This window comes from Sapajus apella, unplaced genomic scaffold (assembly GCF_009761245.1).
Source record: "Sapajus apella isolate SASKATOON/1434 unplaced genomic scaffold, GSC_monkey_1.0 scaffold2, whole genome shotgun sequence".
Lineage (NCBI taxonomy): Eukaryota > Metazoa > Chordata > Mammalia > Primates > Cebidae > Sapajus > Sapajus apella.
This window is the reverse complement of record NW_022436942.1, coordinates 11,517,329-11,538,828: the sequence shown is the minus strand read 5'-3', so window position 1 is coordinate 11,538,828 and position 21,500 is coordinate 11,517,329. Positions and strand designations below refer to the sequence as shown.

At 36.4% G+C, this 21,500-nt stretch overlaps 1 protein-coding gene across 5 annotated transcripts in view; it reads left to right on the top strand.

Moving 5' to 3' along the window:
- Positions 1-21,500, top strand: part of MSRB3 (methionine sulfoxide reductase B3) — a 182,048-nt gene that overhangs the window by 58,515 nt on the left and 102,033 nt on the right. For all 5 annotated transcript variants that reach the window (XM_032288305.1, XM_032288301.1, XM_032288312.1 and 2 more), the window contains one exon: positions 21,217-21,245. In XM_032288305.1, coding sequence (XP_032144196.1) covers positions 21,217-21,245 — 29 coding nt within the window. The remainder of the gene's footprint in view (positions 1-21,216; positions 21,246-21,500) is intronic.

Genomic DNA, 21,500 nt, shown 5'->3' with positions numbered 1-21,500 from the left:
GTGTGTGTGTGTATGTGTGCATTATTTGGGGAAAGGAACATGAGGAAAGAATAATCTTACCTTGCCTAATATTACCTAAATCACAGTCTCAGTTCTTTAGCTAATTTTCCAAATGCATTACATTTTTCTCAGTGAATTAGAATGGATAGTTAGAGTAAACCAGGAAACATAGTAGGCAAAACTTTTAACTGTAATTCATGTACATTTATCTTGTTTGAATAAACATGATTCAGGAAATTAATTAATATTATTCTAGTTCAAAAACTTTAAATTACTTAAAGGCAGTTTATAAAAAATAATATACAAGTTTTAGCATGTACTTCTGAGGTAATTCACAAAGCTTCTCTTTTTGTAAATGAATAATTCTTTTATTGAAAAGTGGTTATTGAGAATTGCACAAATTTTAATCAGATAGATGGCTTCCATGTATTTTACCTGTGGATAAAGGACCCATCACATAACACTGTCAAACAAAAATGCAGAAGCCACCCAACTCACCAATTGGAAACATGGTGTCTTAAAAGTTTCAGCATAGGCAGGGCACGGTGGCACTCGCCTGTAATCCCAGCACTTTGGGACGCCAAGGCAGGTGGATCATGAGGTTGAGATTGAGACTATCCTGGCCAACATGGTGAAACCCTGTCTCTACTAAAAATACAAAAATTAGCTGGGCGTGGTGGTGCGCACCAGCAGTCCCAGCTACTCAGGAGGCTGAGGCAGGAGAATCGTTTGAACCCAGATGCAGAGGTTGCAGCAAGCTGAGGTCATGCCACTGCACTCCAGCCTGGTGACAGAGCAAGACTACATCTCAAAAAAAAAAGAAAAAAGTTTCAGCACAAATTTGTTGCATAACCATAGGCAAGTAATTTAAACATTCTATCTCATTTTTCTCAGCTGTTAGATAGTGAAAATAACATCAACTCTTTCTAACTTATAACCCTACCATATCAAATGAAAGAATCACAGAAACATGCTAGAAAATATATAAAGATGGAAGTATTAAGATTTGTGAAAACTGCCACTTTGAATTAAGTGTACACTGTAAGCTATAAACAGCATGGAAATCTGAAATTCTCAAAATGAATTCAGTATAATTGGCTTTTGATGTCAACTTTTTGCATATTTTATAACGTATTATTTGACACAGTGATCCATTTCATCCAAAATATTTTTGGTTTCTGTTGAATAATTTAAAAATGCTTTAGTGTGGATTCTAAATTCTCCAAATTGTATGACTTAGATGAGTAACAGAGTTTTAATACATTTGTCATTTGCAAATCTCCCTCCCCAACAAAACTGTAAACTTCTTGAGATAATAGGTTATGATGTAGGGTTTTTGTAGCCCCTACCTCTACTCCATTACAGGGGCATAGGATTTTGCATATCGTAGGTACTTATTTGTTAAATAAATACAGTTTAATCCTGATCAGAATAACAGCAGAATAAAATGATTCAAATTGACACTAAATGGTGGAAATGTAAATAGATAATTGATAATGGATTCTCATAATTATTAATTCCCTACCATGTTTTCTGAAGTATTTTTTTTGTAAACTACTCCTGGAACTTACTTTCAGTGGATGCTTATTTCAACAATAGCATTGCTTGCAACTGTAAAGTTTTACCTGTCTCACCAAAGAGAGTGGTGACAATGTCTATGGCTAGGACCTTTAACAACAAAATAGGAAATACAGCAAAAAGTCACAAAAAATAGGATCAACTACCCAAAACTACATTAAAAGAAAAAATCATAGTCAAGTCTTTTTATTATCAAATAGAAAAAAGATTAAAAATAATAAAACTAAATCTTCATCTTAAAATACTAGAAAAATAACAACAAAAAACCATAAAAGAAAATGGTATAAAATGTCTACCTTTTTCCTCTAGGCATTTGCGAATGATAAGCATGAGAAGAGAGGTAAAGATTCCAGGCCGGGCATGGTGACTCACGCCTGTAATCCTAACACTGTGGGAGGCTGAGGCAGGTAGATAATGAGGTCAAGAGACAGAGACCAGCCTGGGCAACACAGTGAAACCCCATCTCTACTAAAATGCAAAAGAAATAAGCCAGTCGTGGTGATATGTGCCTGTAGTCTCAGATACTCGGGAGGCTGAGGCAGGAGAATTGCTTGAACCAGGGAGGCGGAGGTTGCAGTAAGCTGAGATCATGCCACTGTACTATAGCCTTGGTGACAGAGTGAGACTTTGTCTAAAAAAAAAAAAAAAAAAAAAAAGATTCCAGGCATTCCAGACAGAGACATACTCCTGAGAAGCAGAGATACTAACAGACATTTGTTTCTCAACCTCAGCACTATTTACATTTTGTGATGGACAATTCTTTGTTGCGGGGAGCTCCCCTATACATGGTAGGATGTTTAGTAACATCTCTGACCTCCCACTAGATGCCAGTAGCATTGTCTCCACTTCTTCCACAGTTGTGAAGAACAAAAATTCCTCCAGACATTCTCAAATATTCCCTGGGGCAAAATTGTCTCTTGTTGAGAACAACTGATCTAGACAACCAATAGAACAGTAAATCTAGCTCTACCTCAACAAATAATAAATCAAACACTGACTTTTAGTGTGTTCTGATTTCTGAGGTGCAAATACTTCCACTGTGGGCTATTTCAAGTAAAAATATGACATCACTAAATGTGGGGTTGGGAAGAGATATTTGGTAATGCCATTACATAATATTTCTGTAATGTAGATATGATAGTTATAAATAATTTAGTTAAATGTAGTTAAATAATTGGGAAGTGATGAATTTGGAATGTTTATTGTCTTTGTTTTTAATATAATTCTTTTAATTATAAATTTACATAATTTATTATTAATAATGGTTATGTTTAGCAACTAGCTTAACAGGTTCCTTAAATGTTAACAATAGGTTCTTCCAAGCTTCAGCACACTGTAATAGGGGCAAACAAAAGGTAGACTTAACAAAAACTGCAGTTCAACCTCAAGTTAGCTCAGTCCCCGAATGAATTAAGGTGGTCTTCTACCTCCCTTTCCCAGTCTAGCTGGCTTCTTCAGAGGATAGGATGAACCCTCTATGGAAGAAGATTAAATTATCCAGAGTGCAATTTTTCATGCACAATGCCTGGCATTCATAAAAAAACAACAACAGTGGCAAACAAGCAAACTGAGAAAAATATATGCAACCCATTTGATGGACAAAAGATTAATTTTAAAATCAGTTGAGAAAGACCAACATCAGAAAAATGGGCAGAAGATATAAACAGATACTTTTCAGAATAAGAAATACATATGATCCACAAACGTAGGAAAAAATATTTTACCTATTAATAATAAAAAATGAAGTAAGAGGATGAATAATTTTTTACCTACCAAATTAGTGAAGATTTCCAATACCATCAAATTAAGTATTGATCAGAGTATAGGAAATTAGCACTTTCAAATACTGCAGGGTAGAGTGTCAATTGGTAGTACCTTTCTGGATAGCAGTTTAATAAGTTATTTAAAGGTCCTAGAATTCTGCATGCCATAGGTCTAGCAATTACACTTCTAGGAACTTATTCCAAAAATTCATTTTTATGCATAAAGACATAGCTATAAGAATGCTCTTATTCTAGCTGGGCATGGTGGCGCGTGCCTGTAATCCCAGCTACTCAGGAGGCTGAGGCAGGAGAATTGCTTGAACCTAGGAGGCGGAGGTTGCAGTGAGTCGAGATCGTGCCATTGCACTCCAGCCTGGGTAACAAGAGCGAAACTCCGTCTCCAAAAAAAAAAAAAAAAAAAAAAATGCTCTTATTCTTCTTATGATAGCAAAAAGTAATTTCAATATCCAAAATAGAGGTCTATGTAAATGAGCTATATGGTGAAAATATATCTGACATTTCAAATAATAGTATAAAAGAATGTTTAATTATCTGGAAATAGATTTAAAATACATTTATAAGTCTAAAAGAGTACTAACATATGATCTCATATTTATAAAATATACATACCTATACATATATGCATAGGAAATAGTTTAAAAGGTTTTGTACCAAATGTTAACAGTGGTTATCTCTGGATAGTGCAACTAAAGGTGTTTTTTAAAATCTATACTTTTAAGCTTTTCTAAAATTAGCATGTATTTTTAGGGCATCAGAAAAACACTAATATTATTTTAATATTACCTTTGCTCAATGTGTTACAAACACTGAACAATTTATTTTTAAAACTTACTTTAAAATATATCACCTCTCTATGACAAAAGTTATCTTTTCCCAATGATAATTTGGAGGCATGAATTAGAATGTAATTCCACATTTAATGGCCAAAATCCATGTTGCCCACCTACTCACATTTGTGGTAGATACTTTGCCCACTCTCGTGTCTTCTAAGTTGTTGCTGCTTCCTTTCTTTTTTATCCCTAAGTGACTGGTAATGGTGATAACATCTTAATGAAAGGTAGCCACTGGAAGCTTAAACAGCTCAAACCTTCTGGTTTCAAATTCTCTCCTTCATCATGAGGGAAGAGAAGATGGATATCTTCCATCTTCCTGTAGCACTTACATGGTCCTATTCCCAGAAACTTAGAGGCAATCGATGAAGGGTGGGACACCAAAGTTAGAAGATTTGCATTTATTTTTAAACAGATTTATTTTATTAACTTTATTGTGTTTGAATATTCTAAAATTTGGGATATTTTAAATCCATCAAGATTATTGGTTGAGAACTTACCAGGCATTTTTGCTAAGCACTTTAAATAAAATTATCTCCTTTATTTTTTACAACTTAAATAGAAAATCAAAGCTTTCAAAAGGTATGTAATACAGTATGTTCAAGGTAACACAGGTAGTAAGAGATGGAGCTAGGACACATATTCTCGTCAGTGTGGCCCCTAAGGCATCCTTTCCCAGCTCTGATACTATGTTATAATGCTTCCCTGTATTCTGGCAGATTCTTCTTTTTGCTGAGTAATTCACCATCTGGTAGCTATCACATTCTGGTGTTAATTGGTGCTAATTTTCTGATGATGGTTAATGGCTGTATTTGGATTTTAAAGTGGAAAAAGCTATGATTAAGGTGTAATACATGTGAGGTTAAAGTTGCAATTTTCCCCACTTCCCTGTGTGACTTTGAATAAGCAACTTAACCTCTATGAGCCTTAATTTCCTCATTTGTAACATGAGGATAATACCCTTGTCACAAGAACTTTTGAGAGGATTAAGTAAATAATGTCGAAATGTTTTGTAAGTGGAAAAAACACTGTAAATGTGGAGTATTGATACTAAACAGTATAAGGATTGGTATACATAGCAGTTTTCAGAACAAAGGTTCATCAGCGAAAGGGAGGCATGTGGCTTATTGGAATAGAGACAGAAGATCTATTAGGTGAGTACTGCTTTAAAATTCTGGGAAGGTTTGTCTGTTTGCTGCATCATATTCTGTTATTGATCATCTTCTGGGTCAGTTCTGGTTATTGCCAATTGGTGTTGATGATAACTAGTGATAATTTGCCACAGTGGGTGGGATGGGGAAGAGAGTGATCTTGCTTATTTAGAGTAAAAAGAGATCTAGAGAAACTCATTGGCCAGCCTATATCCAGAGCACTGTGTGGTTCAGTATGAGATCCTCACTTTAAAAGATTTATAGACATAAAGTGGTAAATGTATTATTTTTTGTCCAGACTGTGTCTTTTTCTAGATTTTCACCTGTTTGGTGCTTAGTTCAGTGCTTCCCACCAAGACAGCTTTGTAACAGTGATGCTTAGAAAGTTTTCAATGTGGAAGTTTATACAGTGTGAAGGGACATTTTTTGACTTCCCCACTGGGCAAAAAGTTACATTCAGAGAAGAGCAACGGATGGTTAGGAGACTCAAACCCATGTCATTTTGAAAAGACGGTAGAGGAGAACTGAAAAGCCTTAGCTTAAAGGGAAAAGTTGTAGAGCTGGCAGGGTCTACTTCAGTAGTTTGCAAACTTTGCTGTCCATTAGAACCATACATTCAAAGGCTTTCCTCAGAGTTCTGATTTAACAAAATTATAGTGCATTCCAGAATTTATTTCTTTAAAAAAAACCTCTCCCATAATTCTTCTGGTTGGTTCCCCCGAGTCTAGGTGAAGGTTAAGGAACCCCTGCCTTAGGGTGATGTCAGTAGTCATGCAACAAACACTACAAACAATAGGCATGAAGAGCTGAAAAGATTTATCAATTGTCTGAATGTAAACCTGGTAAAAAGCTATTCTTAAAGATTAATTTGATGTTTAAAACCTAGTTTGGAAAGAAAGATGATGAATTCAGTTTTGGAAGCCTGATAGATTTGAGATTTTAACATAAATTTTTAGGTATATCAGTCTTCCCCAAAGTGTGTTCCACTGAATATTTGTTTTATCAGACCATTACATCTACGTAATGCTAGTTCTAGGACATGTTAATATGTGTTCTGTGAGAAAAAAAAAAAAAAGAGTGCCATGGAATAGGAAAATAAAAGATGGCTTGTTGGGAAGCATAGAATTATAACAAGTCAAGTGGTTGCCTATCATAAAACTCACAGAGCCTATACTAATGTTCATTGTAGAGCTCCAGGGGTAAAATATATGTAGCACTTTCAAAATTTTTCACCACAGAAAATTTTTTTAATTGAGGAAATGTTGTGAAGCTAATGTTCCTGTTAACACTCGTAGGAAATGCTAAAGTCGATAAGGAAGATATTTAAGTTTACTACAAAGACCAAAGTTAGATGTATATGTTTTATGGAAAGGATGAATAAAGCAGTGAAATGCTGCAGAGACTCAGCACAATTAGAACCAGTTATTTGAGTTGGCAATATTAGAAAACAATTTTAGTAGAAGTAGTAGTGAAAGTAAGGTTGTGAAGATGTTAGGATATAATCTCATGTTTTCAAATCATGAGCTTAAATGGAGAAAATGTGTTAAAATATTTAAAATTGGAATTATCCCGGAAAATATAGTCGTCATAGTTATGCTACTGTAGTTAAGGTAGGAGTGGTAAAGCTAACTCCTTATAATAGGAGGGAAAGTAGACTTAAGGAAAAATTTTAATTTTTTGGATAAACTGAAGAAAGGTGTAAAGAGAGATGCATTTAATGTGCTAGAAATGAAGGAAAGAGATTAATGAACAGGTATAATAAACTTTTAAAAAGATTAATTTTTCTCCTGGGGGATAGGAAATTTTTTAGATGAATAATTGTATTGGAATTTTAGATTAATAATTGTCCATCGATGAGATTCGTTTTCAGTATTCCATTTTTTTGATTAGCTGGTTTCTTTGCTTGTGTATTAGTGTCAAGTATGCTTGCCATAGAGTATGAGTCCAATACATAGCCATTCTCATTAATGATGCTGTTATTTTCTCTATTTGAACATGTTTCTCCTTATCCCCACCAGTAAGTAGACAAAGGAGGGTCAATTGAGGTCAAAGCAGATAACTAATTCTATTTGGTTTATCAGTATTATATTTCATAATCATAAGTTGGCTGGCCATGATTCCTTCTGCTGTTTATATTTCATCTTTATTATCTTCCATTGTACTTGAAACAACCTACACTTTTTTTCATTCATGTCTTGATTTGTCATTCTAGTTGCAATTTTTATTTTGCTCTAAGGAAACTTGCTTTATGCTGCTGGAGATTTGCACATTTTACTTCTATGTACTCACTTAAGTATATAGTGTTAATGGCAGTCGCATGACTCATAGTCTGCATAAGCATAAATTAAATCCAGTACCTCTGTGGTATGCCCTCTTTGAGATTGCTCTGGAAGACCACCCAGAAGTCTAAATTTACACAGACTGCAAGGACCTATTGAACTTAAGAAAACCCAGCAGCACCAAATGACCAAATACACCTGCATCTTTCAGTATGAACGAGCTATCCATTTGCTCTTGATTGAGGTTCAAACTGTTGATCTTAAACTGTAAAGGGCTTTATAGGCTGAATTATGTCTACTTTAAACAAGACCTCTTCCTTCAAATAGAGTGCTTTGCACATAGTGAGCACTCCATAAATGCTCTTGACTCTGACTTAATAAATGTTTAGACCTTCCAGTGAACTTCTTTTCATGGTTTCCGGATTTGAAGGAAGCGTTCTTGATATTGAATCTTTGTCTTTCTTATTAGTTTGCTTGGGGGCTTACTACAGTGTAATTTTACTGACCACATGAAATTTATCTTTTTAGTGATGAATCATTTTAGGTGGTCTGTTGTCCAGGCCTGAGCAATCAATGGAATCTGAGGTTTTATAATTTGATTCATGTGTTCAGAGACAATAGCTGTAAAATAAAATAATAGTTTTAATAAGTTCACCAAGAGTGTCAAGTGTATTGTTTTTTTCCCTGGAATTTTTTCTGATGGATTTTAACTTGTTTGGTGCTTAGTTCAGTGCTCCTCACAAAGACAACTTTATAAGGGTGATGCTTAAAAACTTGTCAATGTGATAGTTTATACAATGTGGGACTTAAAAAATTTTTTTTTTATTCCCATAGATTATTAGGGAACAGGTGATATTTGGTTACATGTAAATTCTTTAGTGGTGATTTGCAGGATTTTGGTGAGGAGACATTTTACCTCCTCATTAGGCAAAATGTTATTTTGGAAATTACTAATGTAAACAAATTGGAGTAATTAGAAAGATGGAATGCTTTATTTTAAATAAGAGAGGTTTTCTTAGCTTTAAAAAACATGTTGTGAAGCTGATGTTCCTGAAAACATACATAGGAAATGCTAAGGTAGACAAGGAAGATTAGTGGTTCTCAGGATTATCTGGAACTTAAAAGTATAGATTTCCAAACTCTTCAATCTGTGCTTTTCAAGAGCTTAATGTAATTCAGATAAGCATACATGTTCCTGAGTAATTGATTTGGGCCCAGGGAACAAGTGGTTTAGTACTGATTTTCTGTCCCCAAGTTCGGTCAAGGTCCCCAAGGTCATTTTATATCATCTCTTTTCATGGCAGTTATATACTATTCTATTATAAAGTAGGCTTTTAGTATTCTTATCCTTTTTTTAAAAAAGAAGAAAATTATATGAATCTGATATCCTGTGTGGGACCCATGCAGCTTGAAGTTTTCTTGTTGATCCTACTAGCTCACAAGAACAAACCAGGAATAAGGAACAAATTGAGGTGGCAAATGACTCCAAAGCAACAAAACTTATTCCTCCTTCATTTCTTCCCCATATATAAATGAACGTAATACTAATTATCTACCCAGTTCCTGGAGCAAAAAGCCTAGCACTCATCTTTAATTATTCTTTCCCTCACCTCCCATATCTAATCTACCAATGCGTTTTGCTCTGTGGACCTACAAAATATATTCTGAATCTGACTCTTTTTCCTATACATTGCTACTGCTCTAGTCTAAGCCACCATCATCTTTATCCTCTTTGATCTGAATTACTATGAGCCTGTCTTCTTTGGCTTTTTAAAAAGGAGACTTCATATTTTGGAACAGTTTTTGATTTAAAGAAAAATTAAGATAGTTCAGAGAGTTCACATATACTCACCCAGTTTCTCCTATTAACATCTTACATTGTGTGGTATATTTGTTATAATCATAAATGAATATTGATACATAATTATTAACTAAAGCCCATTTTTTTCTTCAGATTTTCTTAGTTTTTACCTAATGTCCTTTTTCTGTTCCAGGATTCAACCCAGGATATCACACATTTAGTCATTCTATGTCCTTAGTTTTGTCTTGGCTGTGATAGTTTCTCAGACTTTTCTTATTTTTGATGATGTTGGCAGGTATGAGGAGTCGTGGTCAGGCATTTTGCAGGATGCTCCTTTACTGGAATTTGTCTGGTATTTTTCTCATAACTAGACTGGGGTTGTTGGTTTTTTTGGAGGAAGATCGCAGAGGTTAAGTATCATTTTAATCACATCATATTAAAGATACATGCAAACAACATGTCATCACTTTTGATATTGACCTTGACCACATGGCTGAGGTAGTGTTTGTTAGATTTCTCCTCTGTAAACTTACTTTTCTCCCCTCATTTCCTTACCATATTCTTAGGAAGGAAGTCATTACACACAGTTTACACTTAAAAAAGAGTAGGGATTTATGTTCCCCATTCTTGAGGGCAGAGTATCTCTACATAAATTATTTGGAATTCTTCTGCAAAGGAGAGATGTCTCTTTTTTCTCTTTCATTTTTATTTATTATTATTGTTATTATTTATTTTTTAGGGGCAGAGTATTGCTCTGTCACTCAGACTAGAGTGCAATGGCATGATCATAGCTCACTGAAACCTCAAACTTATGGGCTCTAGTGATCCTCCCACCTCAGTCTTCCGAGTACCTGGAGCTACAAGTGTGCACCAGCATGCCCAGCTAATTTTTTATTTTTTGTAGAGAAGGGGGTCTCACTGTGTTGCCCAGGCTGGTCTTGAACTCCTGGGCTCAAGTCTTTTCTTTATTTAATCAATCAACCCCTTATTTATATTAGTATAGATTCATGGAAATTAATTTTATACTTTGACTTATAATCAATACTATTTTATTTATTTTTCTTGCTCATATTATGCCAGGTTTGGCCATTGAGAGCTCTTTCAGTTGGCTCTTGTGTCTTTTTGATATATTCACATCAATATAGGGTGTTTTTTTGGTTGTCGTTGTGTTTTTGAGCGCTTCTTACTTTTTGGCACTTCTTGATGATCCAGGTTTATCTTGTATATTTTCTGCCCTAGTCCTAGAATTAGCCATTTCTTCAAGGAGGCCTGCTTTTCTTTATTAGAGAATGGTATTGGAAACCAAAATCTGAGTGGCAGGTGGGCTCTCTGCTTTGGCTTTTGTCCTACTGTATTTCATTCTCCACATAGTAGGGTGAAGATTTAAGTACATTTAAATTATATTGCAATTTGTTCTTTAAAGCCTGTGATGGGCTATCCTTATATCTTTCAAAATCACAACTCCTTACAATGGCTTATAAAGTTGTGGTCTACCCTTACCTACTACTGTGACTTTCTCTTACCATTGTCTCTCTTATTCTCTCCTTCCTGGACGCATTGGCCTCCCCTGATTCTGCCTTTTTTCTTTCTTCTTCTCCTCCTCCTTTTTTCCTAATTTCAACCCCCAAATTATTAACCAATAATTTTTAATGTAATCTTTTCTAAATAGTATTACCTTCCTTACTAAAAAGAATAATTTAATGATTCAGTTTATGACTTCTAGTTATCATTATATATAATAAATTGAGTCATATAACAATAGTGTGTTTAGGTCCTAATGAACCATACAGGACTCTCTTTGCCCCTCTAAATAATTCTACAGGGTTCTGTAAAGTGAAAAGGATGCTCCTCCTTTATCTTCTCATCTACATTTATGTCCTCAGAGGCTATTAAAGTGTCCAAAGCCCTAGTCAACTCTGTATTGCTTTTGTCTGAGTTTCTTTTACAGCTCCAAACTTTTAGAATCTGTCAATAATTACGTCTATAGCTAACCTACTAGCCATAACTTACATTGTTTGATTCCTGATTACAACCTAAGGCAGAAATGAAAATTTCCAGGGAATGTAAGAAAATAAATATTATGTATAAAACTGATGAGTAAATTTTACTACCTCCTAATCTGCTTCATCCCCTAGAGAACATATGGCAAGTGTGTACACAACACCAATCTTGAAAGACAAGGCTAAGAAACAAACACCAAACAAATAAATGCTTTGGAAATTGTCACAAAGTGATATGAAGAGACAAAGATCTCATTGATTAGAATCTTCTGGCATGCTACTGGTGGTCTCCAGTAATCCACAGAAGCAACTGCCCAGTGGCCAAAATGCAGGTCAAGCACTTTGGCAGAATATATTTGAAAATAGTGTTGAAGAACAGGGAAGTAAAATACATTTTGTAAAATGAATTAAAGTATGGAAGAACTGTATATGTTTTGTTTGATTCAACTAACTTCTAGGTTTTTGGCTTTTATTGGAGGTCTGGGGTTGCTAAGTGGCTGACTGTAGAAGAAGTGAAATTTATGAGTTTGCTAGGACCATCATAACAAAGTATCACAGACTGGGACACTTGAAGAATTTTATTGTCACACAATTTTGGAGGCTAGGAGTCTAGATCAAGATGTCACCAGGTCTGATGTCTTCTGAGGTCTCTGTCCCTGGCTTGAAGATGGTTATCTTCTTCTTGTGTCTTCACTTGGCCCTACCTCTGTGTGTGTCTGTCTTACTTTCTTCTTTTTATAAGGTCGCCAGTCACATTGGATTAGGTTCCTTCTGGATGACATTTTAACTTGATTAATTCCTTAAAAATGTGTGTGTGGGTTTTTTTTCCAAATACAGTCACATTCCGAGATACTAGGGGTTAAAATATCAACATATGAACTTTGGGGGAACATTATTCATCCAATAACATGAAGGTATACTCTGTTCTCTTTAATGTTATTTTCTTAGCATTTTGAATTTATTCTCAGTAGATAGAGTCTTGACTTTAAAAGCCTCATTCTTTGTGGAGATATAAATATACACAAAAAACAATTACATTATTTTAAAGGAAACATAAATCACATAGACAGGAATTCAGAGAAGGTGAATATCAACAGGCCTAGGGAAGAGTTGTAGAACCTGGGAGCCAAAAATAGCCTTAAAAATTATTTTTTCAGCATTCTCTATCTGTAGGTTTGAGTTCTATAGTTGCAGCTTTTTGTCCCCTTACACTCACTTTTTCCTATATTTCCTTCTATCTGTTTCCCCCTTTCTTCATTCCTGGAATACAGGGGAGAAAAAGTAGATAATTTACCATTTTAATGGGATAGTTTGTGTGGGGCAACATTGACTCACTTCAGTAACCTCATTTCACTGAGAAGAATGGGGTTCACAAGTTAAACAATTTGTCCAGGTTTCTGACCTAGAATCCAGGTCTCCTGATTTGTACTGTACTATGCTCTCAAGTGCATTGTACCACTATTTTAGTAGGAGAATGTTTTATTTGTGTTTTCAGAACAAATGAGATTGCCTTTCCATATTGTGTAATCAGGTCATTTATATTATTTTCCATTAGTCTTCCCTCTTAAACATTTTCAGTTTCTTCAGTTATTTTTATTCTTATTCTCTTATTTTTTCTACGTCATTTTGGCACCCATATTAAAGTTTCACTTCATATAAGATCTTAACCAAAGTAATAATTTTTTTCTTATATAATATAGTGCTTCTTCTTTTTTTTTTTTTTTTTAACTTAGCTTTACTAGTACTGGGAGTATGATGTTACTAATTGTACTTGTGGCCATAGGTAAACTTCACTTAGTATCGTTGTTTTGATGAAAGCTACTTTTTACTCAACTTTTTTTTTTTTTTTTTTGAGACAGAGTTTCGCTCTTGTTACCCAGGCTGGAGTGCAATGGCGCAATCTCGGCTCACTGCAACTTCTGCCTCCTGGGTTCAGGCAATTCTCCTGCCTCAGTCTCCTGAGTAGCTGGGATTACAGGCATGCACCACCATGCCCAGCTGATTTTTTGTATTTTTAGTAGAGACGGGGTTTCACCACGTTGACCAGGATGGTCTCAATCTCTTGACCTTGTGATCCACCCGCCTCAGCCTCCCAAAGTGCTGGGATTACAGGCTTGAACCACCGCACCCAGCCTACTCAACTTCTCATATGTGTCACGACCACCTAGGTACTTTATGGAATCATCTCATTTAATCTACACAAACATTTCTAAACGTGAATGTTACCTGTTTTATAGATGGTGAGACTCAAAGTGGTCATTGACTTCTCTAAAGTTGCATAGGATGGAAGGTGGGAGAGCTGAGACTTGGCTTGTTCCATTTGTCTCTGTTGGCTCCTTTCCCACCACTGTTACGTGAGTATGGACAAGGAATAGACCTATTTGCTTACCCTGTATACTTCCGGTGCCTACATAGAGCCTGCTTCCTTTGAGCTCAATAAAATATTAGTGGAAAAATGAATGTGGCCCACAGCTCCTAAAAATATTTTTATATACCTTTTGCTCTTTTAGTTTCTTGAGTCATTTTTATTTCTCAATTTGTTCTCCCAGATATTAATATTTTGTAATGAATTTAGACTTCTTCTTGGAACATGGTTTATTCCTTCTTGATATTGGCAAATCTTAAGACTTTGGCGTGATTTAATTTAGTGATATATCTTAACCAAGAAAGCATAAATCTCATTTTCACATAAAAGTGAAAAGATGTATAATACCATATTTTGTTAAACCACATGATTTGTCTTGGTAGTTATAATTGTATCATATTTTCAGAATGGCTTGATGAATTATTGGTGCCCTTTTGCTCATGATTATCCTGATTCTTAAATTTCTGGTTTTAAAAATTTTGTATTTTTCATTAAAAAAAATTAACCATACAGTTAATGGGCACCTTTTATTTAAATCATCATTATGAAATGGAACATAGAGGCCCAAGTTTTAAACATAGTAAGTAGCTAACTCATAACCTACTGCTGCTATAACAATGTCAGTTAATATGCTGGGTTAAGAGGATAGAAATACTCAAGTAAAAGTGGCCTGGCAATGCCAGACCCTACGATCTAACTCAGTGAGAACTCTAGAGAAAGGCAGGTTTGGAATAGAAATGATACCAGAGTTATGGGCTGGCATTTTGTGATTCTCTTGGTGTTCCTCTCAGGGCTCCAAGATTGCTATAGCAGTTCTAAGTGGCATATCATTATGTGGTAATTTCAAAGGCAGGAAAGAGAGAACGAATAGAAAAAAGATCTTCTCCCTAAATCATCTCTCTCCCTTTTCTGCAGAAAGAAAACCTTTCTGAGAAGCATCACCAGCAGCGTTTACCTTTCCTCTCACTGTTCAGGACTGGATGAAGTGCTTCTCCTTGTACCAGGCACTGACAACAAATAGGGTTGCCGTGATTGGCCTAGTCCAATCATGATTCATCCCTGGGGAGTGCACATTTTTAGCACCCTTCCAAATGGGAATTCTGTTATTAAGACAGGCTGTTAGGTAGGCAATTAATAGTGTCGGCTACTAGTACTGAACTCCTTTAGTATGATCAAATAACTGTTATGCACAAATGTACAATTACAACTCTGATGAGTGCAAAGGAATGACTGGTGCTTATGAAATGAAAGGAATTTAATCTAGTCTGCTCACTCTTCTTCGAATAATTGATAATTAGGCTAAGATGTGGAGAAAGTTTCAGAAGTTAGGTAGGCAAAGGGGTTAAGGTATACTAGAGTGGGGGAGGGAGGAGGAAGCATTCCATGCAGAGGAAGCATATTGTGTTTATGTAAATTAAAAGGGCACATAAATATTCACTGCTGTTCTCACTAGTCACTGGTCTGGTGAAAGCCTTTGAATTACTTGTAGGGGTAGAAGAAATTGGTAAACTTTATAGGTGTACAAGTAGGACCCTGAAATACTGGAATTTCTGAAAAATTTCCATGTGTTGAGGGGACAACAGGACAGATTATTTGACTTGGATTGTTTTACAAAATCCTTGCTGTGTAGTTGCCTTAAATAATGGGATTATAGGCAAAAAATCAGGCTGTAACCCCTCCTTCTTCCCTCTAACAGTTGCCTGCAGCTAGACTCTAGTTGATACCAGTTAAAAACAGTAGGAACAGTACCCTCACTTCTCCGACACCTGCAATGTTAATTTCTGTACTTGATACTTACATGATTCCTATTTTAAAATTTTTGATACAGTTGCACATTAAATTAAAAGAAATGCTCTCTGAGACTTTGTGGGTTTCCCAAGAAAGACAATAAAATAAAATAAAATAAAATAAAATAAAGTAAAATAAAATATTTTTTGGCTTCAATACACATAGAACTTCTGTGGACAGTGGGCTATTCTCTGTAAGGAGAAAACGGTAGTTTTATAAATTTGTCCAGGAGTATACAGGTGTCACCAATGACTAAAAGTGACATATTTTGAAAATTTGCAACTCTATTATCAAAAGAATGCATGTATTACATAATCTAATTATTTAAAAAATATTCATGATATTTGAATTCTCCTAGTGTCTATCCTTTCTGCCTTTCAATTAATGAAAAGCTCATTTTCAGGTTTAAAAATTTTTATAAACAAACACAAAAAACAAGTTTTATAGTGGCTTAAACAAAATAATGGCTTGGGGCCGGTATGGTGGCTCACGCCTATAATCCCAGCACTTTGGGAGGCTGAGGCAGGCAGATCACTTGAGGTCAGGAGTTCAATACCAGTCTGGCCAACATGGTAAAACTCCATCTCTACTAAAAATACAAAAATTAGCCAGGCATGGTGGTGCATGCCTGTAATCCCAGCTGCTTGGATGGCTGAGGTGGGAGAATTGCTTAAACTGGGGAGGTGGAGGTTGCAGTGAACTGGTATCACACTCCTGGGCAACAGAGTGAGAGTCCGTCTTAAAAACAAACAAACACAAAAAACAAAATAACAGTTGGAGACTCATGTGGCAGTCCCATAGGCACCTTCTGTCTTATTGCTTTACTGTTCTAATATCAGTTTTCCCCTCATGATCTAAGAATGGCTGCTTCAGCTACTGGAACCACATTCACATTCCAGTCAGTGGTAAGGAACAGGAAGAAGGGAAGGGTACAGTCCTTCCCTATAAGGGAATAACTCAGATGTTATCATCTCACTTCTGCCTGCATCCCTTTGGCAAGAACTTAGTTACATGCGTACAACTAGCAACAAGACAGTTGGGAAATAGTGTGGAAATATTGTCTGTGTGCCCACTTAAAACCCAGAGATTCTATTGCTAAAATTAAAAATGGGAGGATGAATATTGGAAGGCAGTAATGTTCTGTGTTATAATCACCATCTTTTGGCAGTTACCATAAGAAGTGGTTGAGCAGTTTTAAACTTAGGTGTGAGTATATAATCTGGGGTAAAATGGGTGTCTGTGGAGACACAATTATATTTATGCATATTATACCCTATTTTATGCAATTTTGTATTCCTACCATCTAGCATAGTATACTACTAAAACACATAACAATATATTTGGAATGAATAACCATCCTTCTTTTTCTTTCTTGTACGATCTTTATTAGGTACGTATTCTTTTTCTTCACTTACCATATATTCGTCCCTATTCATATTTCACTTCCCTTCTCAAAGGGGATTTAAGAGTAGATATGATCATAGTTCATAATATGATAGAGGAGTACTTTGGATCTCTGTGTTTAAGACTGTTTTTAAAATCTAATAGGAATCTGAATTGACTTATAACAGCAAAGGACCAATTTTCCCTATTGCCAAACTGACAGTTTTAACTTCTGTTATCATGTTTTAATTATCAATAGAGTAGCTGTATTTTTCTGAATGTTCGGTACTGTGTCTGAGAATTCTGAAGATTTTTTAAAAATTGATAACTAAGGCCACTAGTTGGTTTGTGAAGATGTTTTCTCTGTACTTTATTTGTGTATTTTATGTATTGACCACCTATCCCTGGAGAAGATAAGGTAATCTGAGGAATAAAAGTGTTCTGACATTTTTTTTTTTTTTAAATCTCAGAACTAGCTATTCTACAGACATTTTGGCCATTTATCTGTTTTTGGCCTTCTATTAATTTATAGATTCATTTGTTCTAGTGTTAATTTCTACTACACGCTTTGAATAACTCAGTTTTGCCCTCATGAGCTAAGAATGGCTGCTTCAGCTACTGGAACCACAGTCACATTCCAGGTGTCAGGTGCCGCATTCAGTGTTGGGAACATGAATATGCCTGAGACCTAGTCTGCACCTCACTCAACTTAGCGTCAGTGCCACACTGTGTGGGGAGTGCTGTGCCCGGCCCACACTGTGGGGTAACCGAGGGGGAAGCAAGGAGCTTGTGAGATGATGGGGGCAGGCGGGATGCCAACATGATTCACGAGAGTGTTGATCATTGAGAAATAATATGGAAATAATTCCATTTGATGGGAGTGATGGATACAAAGTGTGAGTTAGAGATGCAGCTGGAGAGCTGGATCATGGAGGACCCTTTCTACACCATGCAGAGGAGTGGGGACTTAATGTCCCCAGGTCAGTGGCTTTCAAACCTTTTTGTCCATGACCCACCGTAATGCCGATGTTTTTACATGGTGACTTGTTACTAGGCCTGGGCCTAACATTTTCAGGGCCTGGGCAAGAGGACAAATGGTAGCATAGATACATATGGTATAGCTAAATATTTAAAACTCAAGGCAAAAAACTGTTAGAAAAGGATATATTAACCTACATTGACAAATATACCTTATAATGAAAAATGATACCAAATAACTGAGAGTAGTACAAATTTAAAATCAATTTTGTCTTCCACCAAAAGACTATGAATTTACTCTGAGGAAATGCCAGGGCAGTGGTAACTGGGCCAAGGTGGAGGAGAGGAGGAAAAGGCTCACTCAGCCTTCTCTTCCAATGGCCATGAAATCTGTAGATAAATACTTTCTTTCTCTTGGTCTTTTTTTGGGGAGGGGCTCATTCATTTCTGCCAGAGGCTCTGTGCCCCTACCCGTTGCTCCTTCTTTACACCCAACAGTCAGACACTGAGTTCCAAAGTGATCTAGTCCATGCCAATCCAGTCCAAGGACAAGCTCTGGCCCCCAGGTGCTATCAGCCACCCACCCTCACAGGAGGCTTTGCATCAAGAGCAGGAATGTGAAGGAGTAGTGAGACAGCTGGCTTCTACCTTCTCTGTCACACCTTTATCCATTCCTCCAGGGCCAAGGGGTCCCTCTAGCTCTCAGGTCCAGGCCCCATCATTAGTGGACGATCTTTGGCCACTCCTTGGACTGGAGGTACACACATGCTAGTAGTACCACCTGATCTGAAGAAGGGGCCCATGTAGGTCAAAGAAGCCGCTTAAGACCATTTGGGAGAGAATGATGGCGACCTTGGTAGTCAGAGCTTCAGGTGGAAACAGGAACTCCTTGGCTGGTGGAAAAGAGCACAGGAAGAGGAAGGCTAGAGCAAAAGCTTCTTGCCCACCATTGGTCGATCTGAAGGGAGGGAGAACACTGGTTATGAGGCCTAAAGATGATGAAAGTGAGGATAGAGAGGAGGGGAGGGATGTAGAACCTGCAGGTGTTGATGACTAATTAGATATTGGGGGTGCAGAAGAAACCTAGAACAATGCCATGATTTCTGATGGGTGGCATTTAAGGTCACAGTGTGACATTCAGGTAATATTTTGTTTGTTACTTGGATATATGAGTCAAGATATGGTCAAAGAAATGTTTTCATTTGGATGGCTTGTTAAGATGCAAATTTCTAGGCCCCATCTACTAAATCAGAATCACCAGAAGTCCTGGGAGCTTGCAGGTGAGCAAACTCCTGCGGTGATTTTGAGCCACATCTGTACCCTAGAGAGTGGGAACAGTGTTTCAGGTGGCCTGAGGGCTGAACTCTGGTGCTCACAGGAGGAGGAAGGGAAGTGACAGACAGACACTGGAAAGAAGGGGGTAGATGTCTGATGAAAGAGAGAAGTTTAGTAAAGTAAGGACGGTGACAGAGCTCTTGCATTTAACGTGGGAAGCTTCTGATAAACTTTAGCAAAGGCAGATTGTAGTGGTTCAAGGAGTGAGTATGTTGGGAGATTAGGAAAGGGAGATGGATGATATAGGATATAGTCTATATCCTTCCAGCAAATTTGATTGTAAAGCCAGAAGAAAGAGGGATAACAAAGCAAGGCACAGATTTGAAGGAGGGCTTTAAAAACAATTCTGGAACACTTATGTGATGAAGGGAAGAGGAACCTGTGGAGAACTAGATATTGAAGATATGGCAAAGAAAAGGAGTAATTGATACAGACTGGTTTCAAGGGAGAGGAGAGATGCATTTTAGGACCCAGGAGGAAGGAAACTTAAGCAGAAGAAAGAACACTGTTGGCTTCTGTACAGTTATGAAGGAGAAAGGGCATGCATAGATGCAAAAAATTATCTTAACAGACATTTGGACACAAACTGTAGGCACAATTTAGGGGTTGTGGCTACAGAGGTTAATAAGGTATGGCTATAGTTTAGTGGGGGCGATAGACAAGGAAATCAGCAAGATAACATGTGGCAAGTGTTGTTAGAGTTGTACTAAGAGATGGTGGAAACACAGAGGAGGGCATGAGACCAGGCTTTGCAGAATTGGAAAGAGAGCAAAATGTGAAAATGGGCTTTGCAGAATTGGAGAGAGGGCACAATGTGTGTATTACATATTACACACATATGTATATAAATTTTACATATATATCCACACACATATATCCACACACACATACACACAATCACACAATTATAAGCATCAGCTGAAATTTTATTTGGGAGGACTTCAGAAAATGAATGTTTATGACCAAGGAAGCTTCCTCTTGCTTATCCTTCCCTTTCCCCCTTTGATGACTTTTCTTGAGGCTAATTTAGGTACAGAAAGCCACCGCTTCCAAAAGTGCTTTGGTACCCTGGCATAATTTCAAAGAAATCTCCTTTCCCACTTAGTTAACTACATTTCTTTAGGAAAAAAATAGTCTTCTCTGTCAATGTAACATCCTTTAACAGAACTCCTGCTGGTTGGTTCTTGTATCTTGCTGTGGCAGCTGTGAACATATATACTATTGATTGTTGATGTGTGATATAAATCCGACTGCAGCATGCCCACTAATTGGTTTGAGAGCTAGATATAGACAATGCTGTTTTATAGTAGCTTGTGTAGATAGGCCTAGTCATAGGGTTAATTCTGCTTGACAGCACATCAGCAGCATCTTGAGAGTAATTACCTAGCAGAAGTTTTCCCACAGCCAAACTGAGAGCTTCAAAGGCTTCTGAATTTACAACTAGTATTAACCAATATCTGAAACATAATGTTCCCACAAGAGCTCAGATTTTTTTTCTCCTTCGTATTAAATGTATGGGGTTACTAGGTTCATTTGCTGTGTGCTAAGAACTTAGTGAAAAGTTACTTGGTGTTGAATAATTTCAAATCTTGAATAATAAAGAGGATAATTATGAATTTGGTTTTTTATTGCTTTATTATAGTACTGAAACAAGTTAATCTGTAAAAATCAGATGCCTTTTAAAAAACATAGTTTACCCTGTTTCACTCAAAAACCAATTTAAAAAGCTAATATCTTTTCTATATTGTGCCATCTGTATTGATATTTGCATATTTAGAGGGTCTAGGGTAATGCCTGCATTTAAAATGGTTACAATACATATATATTTACATTTTAGAAATATACACTGAAAAATGTAACTATTACCTCCCCTCCCTTCCCCCCATGAAATAACTTTTTTTACAAAGAGTTTTTATATTATAAAAATTTTCTTTCTCTTTGCAGATCAGAAACCAAATTTGACTCCGGCTCAGGTATGTTTACATTAATAATGCTATTCTAAATATATTTTATTTACATTATTATCTGAGGAGTAATTCATTAGATCAAGAATCATTTTTATTTGAAACAGACTGGGCAGTCTCTTTTCAAAATGTGATTCCCACCTCAAAGCAGGGCTATTGACTGCTTCAAATCATAATTTGAGATGTTCACTTTGGAGTCTTCATAGTTCTGCAATAAGCATTACATGCCCTATATCTGCAGAGTTTCATTTCAAAATCAGAGGT